General features: G+C 33.4%; 2 protein-coding genes across 4 annotated transcripts; one reads left to right on the top strand and one right to left on the bottom strand.

Annotated features, from left to right (window-relative positions):
* Positions 1-577: 577 nt before the first annotated feature.
* On the top strand, positions 578-4,929 carry LOC133678894 (E3 ubiquitin-protein ligase RSL1-like). The gene is made up of 4 exons (XM_062101403.1): positions 578-831; positions 1,167-1,837; positions 2,551-3,311; positions 4,103-4,929. Exons 2-4 carry the CDS (start codon positions 1,415-1,417, stop codon positions 4,479-4,481), a joined length of 1,563 nt encoding a protein of 520 aa, XP_061957387.1. The 5' UTR covers positions 578-831; positions 1,167-1,414; the 3' UTR covers positions 4,482-4,929.
* Positions 4,930-5,592: 663 nt separating this feature from the next.
* On the bottom strand, positions 5,593-9,625 carry LOC133678895 (O-fucosyltransferase 23-like). 3 transcript variants are annotated; one of them, XM_062101404.1, is made up of 3 exons: positions 9,437-9,625; positions 8,999-9,258; positions 5,593-8,613 (listed from the first exon to the last, which is right to left on the bottom strand). In XM_062101404.1, the coding sequence occupies exon 3, from the start codon at positions 8,437-8,439 to the stop codon at positions 7,099-7,101; it is 1,341 nt and encodes a 446-aa protein (XP_061957388.1). In that variant the 5' UTR covers positions 8,440-8,613; positions 8,999-9,258; positions 9,437-9,625; the 3' UTR covers positions 5,593-7,098. The 3 variants fall into 3 exon arrangements, with proteins under 3 accessions (XP_061957388.1, XP_061957389.1, XP_061957390.1); XM_062101405.1 differs by having other exon boundaries at positions 8,999-9,625; XM_062101406.1 differs by lacking the exons at positions 8,999-9,258; positions 9,437-9,625 and adding an exon at positions 8,735-8,992.
* Between the last annotated feature and the right edge of the window lie 9,060 nt (positions 9,626-18,685).

The raw sequence follows: 18,685 nt of genomic DNA, 5'->3' as shown, positions 1-18,685 counted from the left end.
GTAATTAAATTTAATATCCACGCATAAAATCTGTTTAAAATATAACTTTATTAAATTAAAAACAGAAAATTGCCTGCATAAATTTGCAAGGGAGGAAAAAAATTATATCATAAATACAAAATGTAAATAATTTGTGGTAAAGCGACAATTAGATGCATTTTCCCGAGACACGCATGAGGTTGGAATCTTACTATTCCTTGCCTTGCCCGGAACACAACACGAGACGCCTAATTCTCTAATTTATGAATATTAAAATAAATTGTTTTCGTTCATCACCATAGTTTACATTTATTTTTTGAGATATGATGATTGAACTAGAAAATAAAAAATTTAATACGTGTATGATATTATGATGGATGATATTTTAAAAAAATATTTTTTATTTAAAAATATTATATATATATATATATAAACTCTTAAAAGCTGTTTCAAAATTGAATGTATTTATTAAAATGATTTCTTTAGCATGATAAAAAATATGAAAAGAAAGTAATTGCCTTTACCCTAACTGTTTAATGTAAATTCATGTCAACTGAAGTGTACATGAAATGTAGTAAAGAGAGGAATGCCAGCAAAGCAGACAAGAAACACTGGCCTGCCTTCCTTTTCTCTTACTCCATTAACACCACCAACAATAACAGCACCCCCTCATTGATTCTCTCTGTACTCTCTCTCTCTCCTCTTATCCCTTAATCTTTGCTTAATATAAGCAAAGTGGAAAAAGAAAAAGGACAGTCTGCTTTTATGTCAGGTTAGGGTTTTATTACATCTTAAACAGAGACAGAGACACACAAATGGAATCATCACATTAGTTCCACCACAACCAACATGGTATGGAAGCTTCATTTCTTGTCTTTTTAATCAATACCCTTTTGTTATCTTTTAATTTTTTTAATGTTAGGCGTTATCTTTTTATGGACTTGTTCTTTTTAAAAAAGATAGAGAGGTTGTGAGCCGGTTATTGGGTTGATTTTGATTGGTGTTGATGTGATAATGATTTTATCCCTGCTATTTTGGGTGGTTCTTTTTGTATTTTTTTGAGGGTTTTGACGAGTAAAGTTGTAGGCTTTGGATTGATCTGTTAATTGGTGTTTTTTTTAGATTTTAATTTAGTATTTGCGGGTTTGAGTTCACTGCTTGACATGCATCTTCTATGGTGATTTTAGGGGGAGTGGATGCTAAAGTTCGGATTTTGGGATCATTTCTTTGATGGGTTTCCCTCAAGTTCAGGGGGAGCTAAGAGATTGCACGTTGTTGATATGGATTTTTCTTTGTGAATGTTAAGAAGTAGATGCTGATATAGGGAGTTTTAGGTTGCTTTGTTTCCGGGTTTTTATCAGAATTTGATATAATCACACCTTGAAGTTATAATTTTGTCGGCTTCTACTGGATTTTTGAGTAAATAGTGTTGAAAATGGAGGGTCAAGCAGCTTTTTGTGATGGGTCTTCAGCAAGTTTAGTTAGTAGGGAAATGAAATTGGAGGAGGACGAGGAAGAGTTTCGTAGCTGTTGTGAAGATGAAGAAGTCTGGAAAGAGATCGAGGAAATAGTGAAGGAAGAGCCGAAGGAAGATCTTGATGAATTTTCAGTGAATATGTTTTTCAAGGGGATGTCAATTGCTGAGGATGGAGACTCTTGTTCTGGGTTCTCTGGAATTGGTGTTGTTATGGAAAGGACCGAACATGTTCCTGTTATTCAGGTGCAAAAGAAGCTTGATTTCTATGTGGAGGAATCTGTTGCTGATTATTTGGCTCTTATGGATGGCCTTGCTGAGGCTATGCAGAATAATATCCGCCGAGTGTATGCATTCACTGACTCTGAGTTGTTATATGGTCAGGTGAGTCTCTCTAATGACAAGATTTGTGTATCCTACTTCTACAATGCAGACACAACTCACTATGATTATGTAATTTGATGAATACCTGAATAACCATCTTTGTGATAAAGCATTGCCTAAGCATTTTAATTTGTGAAATCACGGTGTGGCTTTGATAGCGTGTTGCTGCATCAAAAGAAAGAAAACAATCTTTGTAGAAATAATTTCTGGCCTTAAAAAAAGAGCTCACGTTACTTCATGACTGTCATTATTATTCACATTACAAGACCAAGGCATGTTTTTATTTTCCTTCTATAAATCCGGATAGGGGAAAAGATATTTTGGCTTGTTGTCTCCATGGTAGACTCCTATCTTTAATTTACTGAGACCAGCTTTATTTGCTATTCTATTAATAGTTGCCTGCTGTTCTTTGATCACTGCAGCCACTCAAGTTTAGGAAAACAAATAGCAGGGGTGATTCTGATTGCTCTATACTGTGTTACTAATTGTCTTCAGTGGAACGAAAATGTAGTTTGATTTTTTTCACCACTGATTTATTCTGGAACAATAAGCTCTTTATGATTGTAGTATTTATCTTTCATGGCTTTAATATGTGTACTAAAGCATTCACCACCATTTCACCTTGTTCACACCATCAATTGCAACCCTGACACCAAATATCTTGTCTTGTACATGCTCTCCACGTGGCTTTAGTTGATTTTAACTTCTGACAGATAACAAATGAGGAGGAAGTTGAGGTTCCACTTCTGATAGCGCTGAGGCAAAGGATCCTTGAACATGTCAGCAACCTGGAAGCTTTCATTCTGAAACTCAGTCCTTGCTTTGATCTTGAGAGGCCATTACGCTTAGCACAGGTAGCAGTTGGGGTTGTTTCTTTTCCGGCCAATGGGAGTGAATCCCGTGATAACTGTTCTATCTGTTGTGAGGATAAGATATCACCAATGATGATAACAATGAAATGTTCCCACAAATTCTGCTCACATTGTATGAGGACCTATGTTGATGGAAAAGTACAGTCATCTCAAGTACCAATCAGATGCCCTCAGTCAGGATGCAAATATTGCATTTCCATCAATGAATGCAGAACATTTCTTCCTCTCATTTCTTATGGATCCCTGGAGAAAGCCCTGGCTGAAGCTGATATTCTCCATTCAGATAGAATCTACTGCCCCTATCCAAATTGTTCTGTCCTGCTTGATCCTCGAGAATGTTTGTCAGCTAGGGCAAGTTCATCAAGTCAGTCTGATAATACATGTATTGAGTGCCCTGTTTGTCAAAGGTTTATCTGTGTGGAATGTAGCGTTCCTTGGCATTCTTCCATGAGCTGTGAAGAGTTCCAGAACCTCCCATTAGAGGAGAGGGATGCTACAGACATTACATTGCATCGTCTGGCACAAAATAAAAGATGGAGGCGTTGTCAACAGTGCCGCAGGATGATTGAGCTCTCTCAAGGTTGCTATCATATGACCTGCTGGTAAGTTACATGGGCTCCTTTTTGGGTTTCTTTCTTTCTTTTGTTTTATTAGATGGTGTGTGGTGTTGTGCTGATGTGAAGTTGATTAAATGGTTACAAGTTCATCTGTTAACTCCATGTTTTATTCTTAAAAATTGAGTAATAGAAAGAACCGTGATGCTGGTAATTTATTGACTGTAGAGGCATCTGTTGTGATCCTGATAATGATGTCTCTTCTTCTGCTAACTGTATATTGAAAAACCTAAAACACCCATATGTTTTTCGTTGTCTCTACCCAATCATTGCAGAAATAATACTGTTAAGAGAGGACATAATTATGTGAAAGAAGCTTTCATTTAGTTGATCCAAGTTACTTGGTCTTGGAGGAATGAAATTTGGCAGTTTTTACTGAGGAGCTTCAACAGGTTATAATATTGACTGGCATTGACACCACAGAGCAAGTGGAGATGTTCAAATCCTTTTCTGTCCTAGCGTTAAAAAAATTCAATGGCCTTAGATGGTCATCCATATGAGACAGCTTTGAGGAGACGCTTATGGTTCAGTTTATTTTATGTCTTGCACTTAGAGTTGAGATCAATAAAAGTTAACTTACTATTAACCTTCGGTCACATCGATAGCATTCTTTGCTTTTGATCATGTAAATTGGTTTCCTTGAATCCTTTGCTTGTGCACTTGTAACAATCATTTGCATATTTATGTGTTAAGGTGGTAATAGAGAGCTTGGTTGCATTTGCTTCTTTAACTGCATGGTTTCTGAAGTTCATAACTCCAAATCTGCTCTATTTTCCTAGGTGTGGGCATGAATTCTGTTATTCTTGCGGTGCTGAATACAGGGACAGGCAACAGACCTGTCAATGTGTCTTTTGGGATGATGACAATTCTGAAGATTTGGTCACCCAATCATTTCAAGAATCAGAACAATGGGCATGGGAGACTTTTAATTCACTACCCATGCTTATGGATGCATACTCAGAACAAGAGAGATCGCAGCTGGAACTAATTCAAAGATTCCTTGCTGGGGGTTTCAGTCTGAGTGACCACCATCCATACCAATCTCCACCCCGCTGTACAGACTCATATGTAGATGCGATAAAGGATCTTCATCAGCTTCCTTGGCTTGAGAGGTTTGTCTCTGTAATAAGTGACAATTATTACGAAGACTATATCTAATGAAAGCTAATATAGGACTGCTAATAAACTAGGAAAAAAGTTGCTTATCTTCTCAACAATGCTCAAGGGAGGTAAAAGAGCTTCTCACTCTATTTACTCCATTTGCATTTACATGAGAAGTGCAGAAATTGGCGCCTCTTTTTCCTTTATAGCCTTTTCATCATCGCTGCTGGACGATGTGTGACCTTCTTGAAGGTCCATAAGATGGAAGCAGAAGAATGAATGCTTGATTCATTGCATTCATCTAGAAAGAAACAGAAAATAGATAAAACATTTACTACATTCGTAAATTGAAAGAAAATGAAAAGGATGGTAGTCTTTTCCTTTCTCTCTATTATGAATTCTTGTAATGAAGGGAAGGTTTCACTTTTAGTGGTTGGAAGTTGTTGAAATACGTAGTTAAATCGAGCTTGTTAAACACGCAAAGCAATATGCTTGTCTTGAATAATTGTGGTGTCACTGTTGCATCATTTCTTCCTTTCTAGTCCTTCCTGATAATTTGGGTATGAAATCAATTGGTTCGTGCTCCCACCTTGGGTAGGGTTGGGAGGGTAGAGCCTCTTAGGATCAGAAACTAAGTACCAAAAGGGAGCCTTTTATCAACCACTTTAATATGACAATCTTATCAGTTTGACTCATCATGTTTCCTAAATAAATTTATATAAAATGCAACATATGGTTCAGTTTTGTAATTTCTTCAGTGTAATCAGTTTGGTAACATCATCCAAAATCTTTCAATGCCTGGCGTGTAAGATTGCTACCTCTAGGAATTTTCTTAGCAAATATGTACATAAACTGATTCGATCATACAATTTCCAACAACGGAAGTTCAATCATCTAAAGATCAAGAGAATGGACCAACAAAATTCCTTTGCTGGCTGGACATCATTAGACCCACTGGAGATTTGGATTCGTTGATTGTTTTCGAGGCAATGCAGTGTTGAAACTAACCTGGTAATGCACTTGGAACATTAGATCATTTGGTCAAACCTAATTCACCATGAAAACTTGTTATCAATTGAGTTCTCTCAAGGAACACGAATTGAAGCATTGGAGCCCGCCATCCAAACACTCCGAACACAAGAATAAAGAAAGAATCGCATGGAGAAGATGGTCATGAAGCTTCTAAATCAGCGCAACAAAAGTTTTGCCAAAAGAGACCTTCAGGCAACAGTGATTCGGTCTCAAAATCAGGGTCGGGGGTAGAAGTTTTTTCGACTATAATTTTTAAGTAAAAGAAATCTTCTAATCGTCTTCTTGTTGATGGCAGAAGCTTTTCTTTGAGTTCAGCAAGCCAACTGGGGGGCATGAGGACCTTTTGGTCAAGATAAATCTGATCAGCACAGAAACATCACGGTGCCGTCTTTTTGGATGTGCACCAGTTATGGCTGTGTCAATTTCGCATGGCGTACATCCTGCCTTCAGTGCAATGAGCCGCGAACGGATGATGCACCAGCAGCAGATTTGAGGCAGGTCTAACTCATGTTTTGTTTGCTCGCAGCTGGGATGAAAATGCGGAAGAGGAGATGCTTCGATATGAATTTTCCAACATGCTCCAATCAAGGATCTTCGACTGGTTAGAGACAAGTTTACTCATGTTTCAAGGGGATTTGCGTTTGTACATTTCCATTCGGTTGATGATGCGACCAATGGAACCTCTCATCTTAAGAGGGGCACACGCAAAGAGCATTCTTGGCCCAGGGGCATCAGGATAGTCGCAGTCAAGCAGCTGCTGCAATTGAGGCAGCGGCGTTTACACAACAGTTTGATGCTGTTGGATGGGCGCGGCGCTCAAGGAATATAACCCAGATGAAAATCATCAGCCCGTGGGCAGGAGCAAGCTGGTGGAGATATTACAGTTCAAAAGGATGGTTCAGCTCCACAACCTGGGTTTTGGTGGGACGAAGCATCTGGTTATTACTACGATGCTGCTTCGGGCTTCTACTTTGATGGAAATGCATGTCTTTATTATGATGCCAATCAAGGGGTTTGGTGCTCATATGACCAGCAAACTCACCTGTACATCCCTTTGCTTTCACAGATAACAACGACAATAAAGCATCTGGTACCAGTTCTGTACGGAAGGATATGTTTATGGGGTGATTTGGAGGAAGAAGAAGGGGAAGAGAGGAGGAGGAGAAAGATGAAAGAATCAGCGGAAGAAGAATTATCATCAGCTTTGAAAAATACCAGCACGAATTCTCGGTTGGGAGGTGGGACTAGTGATACTCTTTGGGAAAGTGATCTTGAGGACACCATGTATAACATCCAAAGATGAGTAAATCTTTCAAGAAATGCAGCCATTCATGGACATTCTTCCAATGGTGATTTAGTACCATAGGTAAAACATGTGGAGAAAGTTTGTGTCTAAGGCCCTAGGAACCAAAATATCAATCTCTATGAAATTCTATAAACAAACTAATTGAAAAAATTTAAATATAAGCAACTACAGAAAAGAAACGTGTACCTAATTTGGTTTATACTGCTATCTTGAAATTCTATATCCTTTACTTTCTTTAGAGAAAAAGCTGCCGAAACTATACCAACCAATTTCCACAAGATCTCATTTGAGGTTTCAGAACCAAGTGGTTGTATCGGCGATTTCGTGCAATAATCTTCAACAGGTGATGATATTAGAACCATAGCTGATTGCTTTGAGGCTTGAATCAGACATATTTGTCATCCATTTATGAGGACCATTGGATTCCCCCAATATATTGTATGCATATGAAGGCCATCTTACACCCGCGCCACACGAGCTTGTAACGCCCATTCTAATCATCTTCTGTGTTCTCTCGAGAGCTACGAGGCTTGAAAATGTTGAAAAACTGTTCCCAACAAAAACATCAGCCTTGGAGCAAACTTCATAATCTATTGCTGACTGAATGAGATATGGGTATTTCTTATAAATTCCATCGACACTGAGTTTATTCTTCTCAACAGGAAGCAAACCTTCCTTCCACCCTGTGAGTATAGAAGAATCTTCAAGAAGACTATCAGCTACAGCGAGATAAACAACAGTAGGACCTTTTAGGCCTACAATGTTCCCCACTCTCTCCATAATCTCCCGCTTGCTGCTACAGATTTCACTAACATTTAATTTCCGCTCTAACTTCTTGCAGTGAATCATCCAATCAATCTCTATCCTCATGTGAACTGCCACGTAAGGCACTGGCTCCAACAGAGAGCTATCAGGACCCAAATCGCTTTGAGCGGAGCCAATTCTGCTGCTCATTTCCTTTCCTACTTCTCTAATCTTTGACACAACTCTATCTGCCTCTCTAGCTATCTCATCAACCAAAACTAAGCATTCAAAGACCCTGGCATAGTTCTTAACAGGCCAATGATCATGCCACAAAAACGGATTCTTCCCAACTATTCTAATTACCTCATATCCATCAAATGGATCCTTGCTAAGCTGTTTCAGTTGATCCAAATCCCTCTCAACAGTCCACTTCCTCCCACTTCCCTTCTGTAGCTCATGCAATCCAGTTTGATTCCTAAGGTCTGAATAACTGCCCAACTGCACAAACCCATTACAGAGGGAGTTAAACCTCTCAAATTGGAACACCTTGTCAAAGGAAATAGGCTGGAGGCGATCTATTTCCTTATAGAACAGGGAGGCACTTAAACTAGGCATTAGCAGAGTTCGGTTCAGCATTCTAGCAGTTAGACAAGCTCTTGCAAATGCTATCTTTTGATTGTTTAGTCCCCATACTATCTGAGGAACTTCCAAGAATTTATCTTTGCGAATTCCGTAATCAGAATCCAAGGATAAAGACCGGCTATGAACCAAATCAAGATTATTTTTATCTATCCCACCATAACCAGAGAATGAAGGAAGCAGCACAACTCTAAGAAACAGAGCAATAACAATCAAAGCAAGACCTTTACATGTTATAGAATTCAAGTTTCTCCCAAAGAACATCTGATACTTGCAATTAGAGGCCAAGTCCATTTTAAGATTCACCTCACCTAACAATCAAACACCCGTATAACCAACATTCTTGCTGACAGAATCACAAGCAACCCAGTTCAGTTACAAGTGGATTGGCACATACCCCAAATCATTAATCACTCTAAACTTGAATAATCACAGCTTTCTAATCCCATCTCTGGAAATCATAAAATCCTGCAAGACCAAGAGAAGGAAAAAATCATCAGAATCAATTTAAACATTACAATGCAGAATTTTTCTACATAACGCATATGCACCACATCCGAATAGCAATGAACCTGTGACTGATACCTACCATATTACAGCTTAAGAAAGACTGGCAGGCTATTCAAGCTCATATGTCAGCTTCAAAGCAAAGCAGCAAGAAGCATGTGACACCATTGAAAAAACAAAAAGGCACTCTAGTAAAGATCAGAAACCAATAAAGCCCATATCTTTACTCAGTCAATGGCGTGGATAGTAACAACAGATAATCCAAAAGAACAATGAATATTGAATACAATGCCAAGCTACAAGAAAGAAAGAGACAAATAGAAACAGATATTGCTTGACGCCTCACCTTTGAAATCTGAATCTCTGGTACCGAGATAACAAAGTGCTTCCAAGAAAGGTACAATCTTTTCAATCCAAATTGGTGCGAAAGAATAAAAAGATTCAGGATTTTCTTCAAAGCCCCAGAACCCAAAAGAGAGCCAACAAGAAGAAGATAAAAAAAGATGGCGATCATGCATGAACAGGAATCTGAAAAAGCCTGAATTCCCTTGAACCAAAAGCTAGACAACCCATCAACATCATGACAACCAAGAACACAATGTCACCCTAAAAAAAGAATTTAACAAAAAAAAAAAATACAGTCAGAGAGGATTCACACATCATTCATTATTTTATTTTTAGCACTGCTTAGTAAATTATAGTAATTACAATAATTTCCCATTAAAAATAAATAAATTGGGACTAGACAAGACAGGAGTGGAGGGCATTTTGTTGACAGCGGGACCTGAGGCAGGTATATTTTGCACAGAGCTTGGGTTGGCCTTTACTTGTATGCTGGTTACCCATAGTGCCCGCAGTCTGAAACGTACCAAACAGTCCTACAATACAAGGGCACATTCTTCGGGAGGGTATGTTTCGAGGCTTAAATTTTCAGTACTTGTAAAGGTTTAGATCAAAGTGATAATCACCCATATAAAGAAAAAACAGCAACTGGCCAGCTATACTTTTTTGGTGCATGAAACAGGATTGCAAGTAGCCAACTACCCTGATAAAACAAATATTTTGGATGGCTGGAAGTAACATGCATTCACATGCCGGAAATTCACGCGCCTTACACCACATGTGGGGTCCACATGTTTTTTTAAAATTTTTATTATTATTCAACATCACTAGTCAAACAATCCATACACAAAATGAAAGTGGTTAATTACTATGATTTAAGAATTGGAGTTTCGAATAAACAACTTGAAGTAAATTAAATGGGGAAGCAATTATATCCAATAAAAATAATCATTCTAGATCACAACTATCTATGTAAATCCTAATTTTTAATAGGTTAATTTGATGATATATTAATGATTTAAAAGTAGATTTAGATAAAATTAAAATAAACTCGCCGGTTAATTTAGCATCATTCTAGTAATATCGCTGAGTTAACTTTAAATATATATTTTTATAATTTTATTTAAAATAATATTGTTTTAAAATAAATTGATCTACTAATCAACCTATAACAAGAGCCTTTAACTGAGTCAAACTCTGTATTGGTATGTGTTTGTCAATTTTCATCTATGTAGAATTGTGTTCCAAACACTGATTAGTTAAAATTTAATTTTTTTATTTAAATTTTTTTCATTTAAAATTTAATTTTTTATGGTTTTTTATAATTTTAATGTATTGATATGAAAAAAATATTATTTTAATGTATTTCCAAGTAAAAAACACTCAACCATTACTACACTCTTCAACACCACCTTTAATTTTTTTTTTTTTGATTAATTTGGTTGTCAGGGTCAGCTTACGTGCACCTCGACTAATCCCACAGATCCTGAAGTTAACGACCATGTAAGACTCCAGTGGCCCTGAGATTTGCGGGACTCGAACTAGTGACCTCTAGAAAACAAACTCAAAATACACCCATCATGATTACAGCACCTTCATTTGTTTTGATGCTCTCTAGTGTATCTAATTCATATAGTTCTTGGGCACATTGCTATATCAAATGATTCAACAGCATTTAGATATTGTTTAGCGTACTGATTGGACCACTGTGTAGTTAATTCTTGGATTTTTTTTTAAATTAAATTTTTAAATCATTTTAAAGTGTTAATATTACAAAAATAAAAGATATATCATATTAATATATTTATAAATAAAAAAAATACTTTGAAATACTCCTATTTTGCTGGAAAATTAGGTGGCCTTCCTCTTCTTCTTGTTTTGGTTTGTCGGAACTCTGATTATGGGCCGATATGTGAGCTTATACATATTTTAAGCAAACCCATGAGGAGTGTTTTCTTAGCCGAGAAGACAACTCATAGCAGCAAAAGAGGTCTCAAAGGACAAGTATTAAATACTACCACCTTGTGCTTTGCACTTTCTCTGTGTTTCCTCGTGTTATTAAATTAAAGATAGTATTTGATTATTGGTTTGAAATAGAAATAATATAAAATTATTTTAAAATTATCATAAAAACATGATTCTTAAGTTTTTGTTTATGTTTTTTCAATCAATTTATATCCTTCTTATATCGGACACAATCTGAAGTAACAATGAGAGAGGTTTTTTCATTAGTTTCTTGTAATTTGAAGGTAGGTGACTTGTCTTCAATGAGACCCTAAAATGGAATTAATTTTAATAAACACAAGCCTAATCCAATAATTAACGTCAGCTAAACTTGTATTGAAATTATTCATTCAACTAAAAAATAATATAAAAGATAAACTTAAACCAAAACCAAAATTAACAAAAGGAGGGGGGAATGGCTAAGATTTCGAGCATGTTTGTGTTTGCAGTGGCTGTTATTTTTTAAAATATTTTTATTTTAAAATATATTAAAATAATATTTTTTAATTTTTAAAAATTATTTTTTATATCAACGCATTAAAATAATTTAAAAATATTATAAAAATATTATTTTTTTTTATAAATGGAATCTCAAACACAGATGGTGTACCAGTTGAAAGGACAGAGCCACCAGTCCACCATCAAATATTAGGAGCAAGTAATAAATCGTACTGTTAGTTTTGAAAAAGACACCAGCAGGAGGAAATATGGTATGTCCACCCGAACTGTCAGTTTGAGAGTACGGACATGCCACGTGGACGATTTATTACGATTTTATTTGCTTGCCCATTTTTTATATACTTTAATAGTTTGATTTATTACGGTCCGGCCATTGACAGGAGATCGTGTCCAAGAGAAGGAACCTCCATGGTATATGGCTATTCTTTTTTTTTTTTCTTTTTTTTTTTTTATTCTTGGTATTTGGCTGAATGGATGTTTCTTTTGCAGTGCGTTGCGTCTTTTGAAATTATGGTATAATATCTTTTTTTAATAGTTTTTTATTTGAAAATATCCTAAAACGATTTTTAAAATTTTTTATATTAATACATTAAAATTATGTAAAAAATACTAAAATAAATACAAATTTAATGATTTTCTTACTAAATATATTTTTACAAAATATTTAAAAGCAACTTTAAACACATTCCCATGCACCTCTACAATTTGTGAGCAAGCTCGCATGTCTATCTCTGACTTCCGCTGCTTTGAGCTTATCTCTTGTCTCGGGAAAAACCTTGTTGTTATCTTAGATATTTGTTACAATATATTTTTAAATATTATTTTTTAATTGAAAATATATTAAAATAATTTTTTTATTTTTGATATTAACATATTAAAATAATAATAATAATACTAAAAAAATATTAATTTAAAAAATAATTTAAAAAACAGAAACTACGATAATAACAATAGAAATTAAATCAACAACACAAAAAGTTCAATGGAAAGGAATTAAGGGAGGGCAACAAGAAGAAATATCAAATTATCATAACTATTCAATTGGGTTTAGTTACATTCTATCCATAGGAAGAGAGAATCCTTGTGATTTTGTAAGATAAACATAAACTTGTCAGGAACAATCTCACCATTGATGAGTTGGTGGCAACTTCAGTACTTTTCCTGCCTTGAAGCAATAAAAAAACCTGTGAGATTTTACAATCTCTTGTGGCGTGTCTGGCTAACTCTGGCGCGACTTGCTGCGAAGGTCCTTTTGGTACCAGACACTGCAAAGTGCCTGACTTGCTGGGCAGGTAGTCAGGCCGTGACTTTCTTGATTTTCCTGCTTCGTGTAAACAATAAAAAACCATCTTGGTTTTAATGGCTGTTGTCCTCTTCTTCTTCTTCTTCTTCTTCTTCTTCTGTAGGTTTGCTTGAGAATTTTTAGTGGACTGGCTCAAACTCTTTTACCAGGACCAGCCCATGTTCATTAAAGCCTAATATGTCCTTCAACAACCAAGCCCATCAAAACAAGAATAAAAAACCTTCGTTTTTACTTTTAAAAAATATTTTTGAATGTTTTATGATTTTAAATAACTAATATACTGATGTTAAAAATAAATTTAAAAAAATAAAAAAATATATATTTTAATATAAAAAAATACTTAAAAAAATATCTACAATCAGAATCTTAATCAACTCAAACTTATCATGCATGAAATATCTGTAATCAAGAATATCTATAGACACAGTCCATAAAAAAAAAAAAAGTCAAATATCAAAAGCATCATGTTAATTAGAAAAGGTTAAGTTGATAATTCCAAGAACCACTCAGCAGAGCCCTGAGTTGATCTTAATAGACCAGGGTGATGATAGCTTTAAAGGAAAAAAAAATAAAGGCTAAGAAAGTAGACCAAATACAGGTAAATCATTAAAGGGCAAGGTGAAAGAATCAATCTTGATTATTATTGCCGTTGTTGTGGGTAATTTGCTAGATTGTGCATCAACAATCAATTACATTTAGAGAGTGGGTGTTTTGGGAGCATGAAGAAGGTAATTATCAAAATAATTTAAAAATATATTAAAATAGTTGAGATTTTAGTGTAATATGTTTTTAAAATAAATTTTTACTTAAAATACATTCAAATAACTTTTTTTAAAATTTTTGTTAATATAAGTAGATAAAAAAATAAAAAAATATTAATCTAATTCTTTTTCAAATCAAGAATACTATTGAAAAAAACATAAAAACCATAATTTTTAGACCCGGTCAGGTTTAAAGTCCAAGTTTCAAGTTTTGACCGGGTCGTCCAGGTCAAAAAAATTTTAAAATCAAAACAATGTTGTTTTAATAAAAAAATAAAAGTTAACGTGTTATAATCAGGCTTTTGACTAGATTTTAGAGGGTTCACCGGTCGCTAAATTATATCAAATTTTTTTTTTATTATTATTATTTTTAATCTGTCCCAGTTTTAGTTCTGGATTAGCTGAGTTCTGGAATGATACACCGGGGTATACCGGTTTCAAAACTATTGATAATAACAGAGGCAGACCTGTGTAAAACACTGTGTCTTAAATATGCAAAATAGAAGGTGAAAACCTAACCACAGAAGAAATATTTAAAGCGTCCCTGGGCTCCTGCCGCCTCCTTTGAACTGGTCAATGGCTTTCGGGGTCACCATCAATCAATCAATCTACAAATCACCAAGAATTCTTTATGAACTCCAAGTTTATTGACCAAAACGGGGTTTCCTGGCAACACAAAAGGAAGAAAAAAATTGAAGTCACAAAGACCAAAGAGTCATTTGCGCGCTGTGGAATTCTGGGCAGAGCACACGGAGAGACCAAGAAGTCTACGCTTGGAACAATCGATGTTCTGTTGTGTTTATCCAGGATAGGCGTGCGAGGCTGTACTTTTTATCGTGAGATTCAAGGAATTTAGTTTTAATGCTTTTTCATATTTTTTCTTTTTTTTTAACTTGATAATAAATTTTTTTATTTTTATCCACGTACGTAGCATGATGGACGTCGGGTGCATGTTTAGTTTTCCTAGAAGATATTAAGATTTTATTAAATAAGAATTAAATATATTGGCTAATAAATAATTCAAATATTACCATCATAGACAAAGAATAAGAATAAAAAAACTAAACACTTGGCATAAAAAGATTAGACAAGACATTCACTTTCGATACATTCAAAGAGAATGTTTTAGTTGTAAAATAGTTCCTTCTATGATATGTTTAAATAATTCTCTTTTTATTTTTATTATGGTTTTCATGCTTTATAGTTTTAGTGTTTGGTATTATGATAGCTTTTATTGTTGTGATTTGAAAAAAATTATTTTATAAAAAGTATTTTTTATTGAAGTTGGTTTGTTATTTATATATGTTTGGTTAAAACTGTGATTGAAATTGAGGTTGAATAAAAAGTAGTCTAATGTGTTTGGTTAAAACAATGTTTTTCAAATTGAAGTTATAAAATAATTAATATATATATTAATATTAATGGTTTTTAATTTAAATATTGAAGATTTAACTACTGCTATTACATCATGAAATAAATAATACTTGTATCAAATATTTTTTATTGTTCCATTAAACTATCTACAATTTCATCACGTATGAAATCCATCCAATAATTACTACAGTTTCCTTGATTTCTTAAGTGCGCAACAATATCATGTAAAATATCATCAGGAACAAAATTAGGATTGCGATCAAATTTTACAAATGCTACGTCATTAAGCGATCTCCTTCTATTTTTTCGAATAAAACACAATTAAAAATAAAAATAAAAATAAAAATTGAATTTTTTTAACTAGGTTGGACCCGTTTCAATATATTTAGCTTTGGACCGGACGGAACAGTTGAGAGTAACTCCACTGTTTATGTGAATAGTGAAATTTCACTCTTCACTGTTCGCAGGTTTACGGGAAGCAACTGAGAGCTGCTTTCCACAAACCTACAATTTATTCCAAATTTTATGTGGTCCCATGTCAACAGTGAAACGCGTTTTATTATAACCAAACATTCAATATGTGCTATTTACTTTAAAAGCAAAAGCTATCGCGTAAATAAACAGGCAAAATTCAAAGCCATGTGTAGCCTCTTTTTGTTAGAAAAAATGTGATGAACAACTTTCCTTTAATAATAACAATAATAATGTTATTCTATGTATTCTTCACTCCTTTTATAAAAATAATGTAGAATATTCCTGCCTAGGAATCAAATTCCTGTAAAAGAAAATTCGCTTCATACATTGCTAAAAAGAGGTTCACTTTAAAAACTATAATATAAAACAAACCAATCTCTTTGTGATTTAAATAAAAAACCATGAGATTAATTTTAGAATTTATAGAATTAGTTGATGCATACACAAATTAATCCGAACATTCACGTTAAAAAAAAATACTTGATTTGTTGAAGTTGGTGTGACATTCACACATTGGATTCGAAAAATCAGCCATAACAATCTGGAATAAGTCCACACTAACTAGCTTAAGTTATAAAAATTCTCTTCTCATTTCACATTATCATATTCCGTCTCCATATCGACATGTATTAAAGTCTTATCACCGATATTTCTTTCATGCTTGTTTGACTATAAAACTTTGAAAAAACTAAAATAATATTCTTCTAATAAAAATAAAAACCTACGCCCATATCAAGTTTCAAATCAGTGGATTATTAGGTTGCTTCTTGAGTCAAATCGAAAACTATGATATATTCTAAACTTGTAACAAAGTGTAATCATAGATTAATAGTACTAATTAATAAACTTATTACATAAAATAAAAGAGCAAGTTAATAATTGAATTTATCCAATAACACAATTGATTTACAAGGTGAAAAGATGTTTGAAATTATGGTGAAGTGCTTTTTGAAATAGTTTTTTTTTTTAAAATATATTAAAATAAAAAATATTTTTTTTAATTTTGATATTAACATATCAAACCATTAATTTAATATTTTTTTGAAATAAAAATATTTAAAAACAGAAATAGAAGGTGTACGGAAGACACAACTGACAATATATATATATATATATATATAGAAAAGGGAAACCCCATTTGTTGATAATATTTGTGCAAAATGACATGAGTTGCTCCGTCGCTCCCTCCCACGCTTTCCTTAAAACCGGTCTCTACGTGGCCCACAATTCCTAGTTTCCACCGAACCTTCTGGATTGTCCAATTCTTGACATTTCTCTTAGACTTTTTTTAAAAAAAAAAACATTTTGCATGGCCTCTCTCTTTCGGTGAGTGAGAATGGAAGGAAAATTATATTAAAAAAATGGAAATTAATTGAATTACTACTTTACCCTACCTTTGTATCCACTCTTACTCGAACAAAATGAAGAATATTGAATTTTCATTTTCTTTTTTGAAAATTTTCTTATGTCTTATTCTTCTTGCATTCCTTCTATCCAAAAGAAACAAAAAAAATCAATTGTTAATTAAATCTCGTTGAATATCAAGGAAGAACTCACCTCTAGCATTTACTTGCGACCATCCGTAATTATAACTCGTATTTTCAATTCTTTTATTTTTTTAAATTTCTTTCTCTGTACATGATAAGTAATTGTTGGATTTATCTTATTAAAAAACGATTTCAAACTTTATTTTAAAAATTCAAGTATTCAATTAATAATAAAATCTGAAGACATTAGAAAAAATCATTTAATCTAAATAAAAAAATCAAGTCAATAATCAAGTTGTCAAAGGGTATTTTAGTTATTTCATAATTGATCCTTTTTTTAAATAAAAAAAAAGTTGACACGTGCCGAGCATGCTTCAATGTGTCAGGCGCTCTACCGTTTTTGAATGGCACGTGCAACTGATTTTAGCGGTTAAAAAAGCCTTTCTAGGGTTGCTTTAGTTTTGTCTTGGCATCTCTTCCATGGATATGTGACACGTGCATCGATAAGAACTTTGTTTTGTTGCCGACGACTATTTTTTTTTTTTTCCTCACACTTCCTTGGTGTTTGGGCCTACCACCTCATTTTTAAGCTCCCCCATAAACTTCCATTTCTTTTTTATTTAATCTTTGTTCCTTTGGTTATATTTTTTTAAAAATAATTCATTGAATTGTATTTTTGTTTCAATTTCATCATCGTTTAATTCTTTGCTTTGTCAAATTTGATTTCTATTCTTTTAATTGCTATTTTTTAATTTAAGATAATTTTTAGAGTTGCATTTTTTACGATTCCACCCTCCGTAATTTTTTTTCTAATAAATCTTATCCTCATTTTTTTATTTGTTTTTTTATTTTTGCTTTGTGAAAATTTCAAAATTGGTATTTTTTTCTACCTAATTTAGTTTTTCAACATTTAATTGGTTTGAATTTGAGCTTCTTGGTTAAGTTCATGTCTAAGATTTCATGGGTTACAAGCTTTGAAAATTAACCCGGCTTCATGAGGTCCGCCTAGGATTTCTTTGTTTTTTTTCAAAAAAATTAATGTTTTTTCAATTTCATCCTATAATATTTATTTAATTGGAGATTGATTTTTTTCCATGCTTTCTATAACCTTGGTTTTATCATGTTTTTATTTAATTAGGTTACATCAACTCTTTTTACTCGTTATTCATTGTTAAACTTATTTTTAAATAAACTTTATTATTGAATTAAATAAAATTGATTTATTTAATATAATCATATGCTTACTTTATTTTGTTTTGTTTGATTTGTTTTTTCAGATAGTTGCTCTAGCGACCTTTACAACTTCTCATGTCATCATCCAAAGTCTTGCAGTTGTGTTTAAATCGTCTCAATAAGTTTTTTTTTTGTTGCAACGAGTGATGTTTATAATGAAAAGATGATGAGTTTTCAATATATTTTTTTTCCTTACAAGTATAATATTGATGGTTTATTTATTTTGGTTAATTGCTGTCAAATATTTTTTTACAATTTATCTGCTATTATTATATATGATTTAAATTAGATTATCAAACTACATGGTCTTATAAGATTTAGTCAAATTAATAACTCGAGTATTAAATTTTTTTTAATTCTCTTAAAATATTATCTTCATCCAAGCATTTCTTTTATGTGGTAAAAAATAATAATGACATAACACGGTCACCGAACTAGTTTTATTTTAAGAATATATACGTTTTTTTGCTGTTAATAAAAAAGGTATTAAATTCTTAAAAAGAAAGTTAAGGATATTTTGGGGTTTTTACACCTCCCACCTGCTAAGTGCTTTCCTCCCGATCCCAAGTTCTAAACCGAAAGCTAACATTTTATTT

Source organism: Populus nigra, chromosome 18 (assembly GCF_951802175.1).
Source record: "Populus nigra chromosome 18, ddPopNigr1.1, whole genome shotgun sequence".
NCBI classification, from domain to species: Eukaryota; Viridiplantae; Streptophyta; class Magnoliopsida; order Malpighiales; family Salicaceae; genus Populus; species Populus nigra.
The sequence above is the reverse complement of the archived record's forward strand: the minus strand, read 5'-3'. Positions and strand labels throughout refer to the sequence as shown.

Coding starts and splice junctions, on each gene's coding strand:
- LOC133678895 (XM_062101405.1), bottom strand. CDS start 8,439: ATGGACTTGGCCTCTAATTGCAAGTATCAGATGTTCTTTGGGAGAAAC.
- LOC133678894 (XM_062101403.1), top strand. CDS start 1,415: ATGGAGGGTCAAGCAGCTTTTTGTGATGGGTCTTCAGCAAGTTTAGTT. Junction 1,838..2,550: donor CTGAGTTGTTATATGGTCAG/GTGAGTCTCTCT, acceptor AACTTCTGACAG/ATAACAAATGAGGAGGAAGT. Junction 3,312..4,102: donor TGCTATCATATGACCTGCTG/GTAAGTTACATG, acceptor CTATTTTCCTAG/GTGTGGGCATGAATTCTGTT.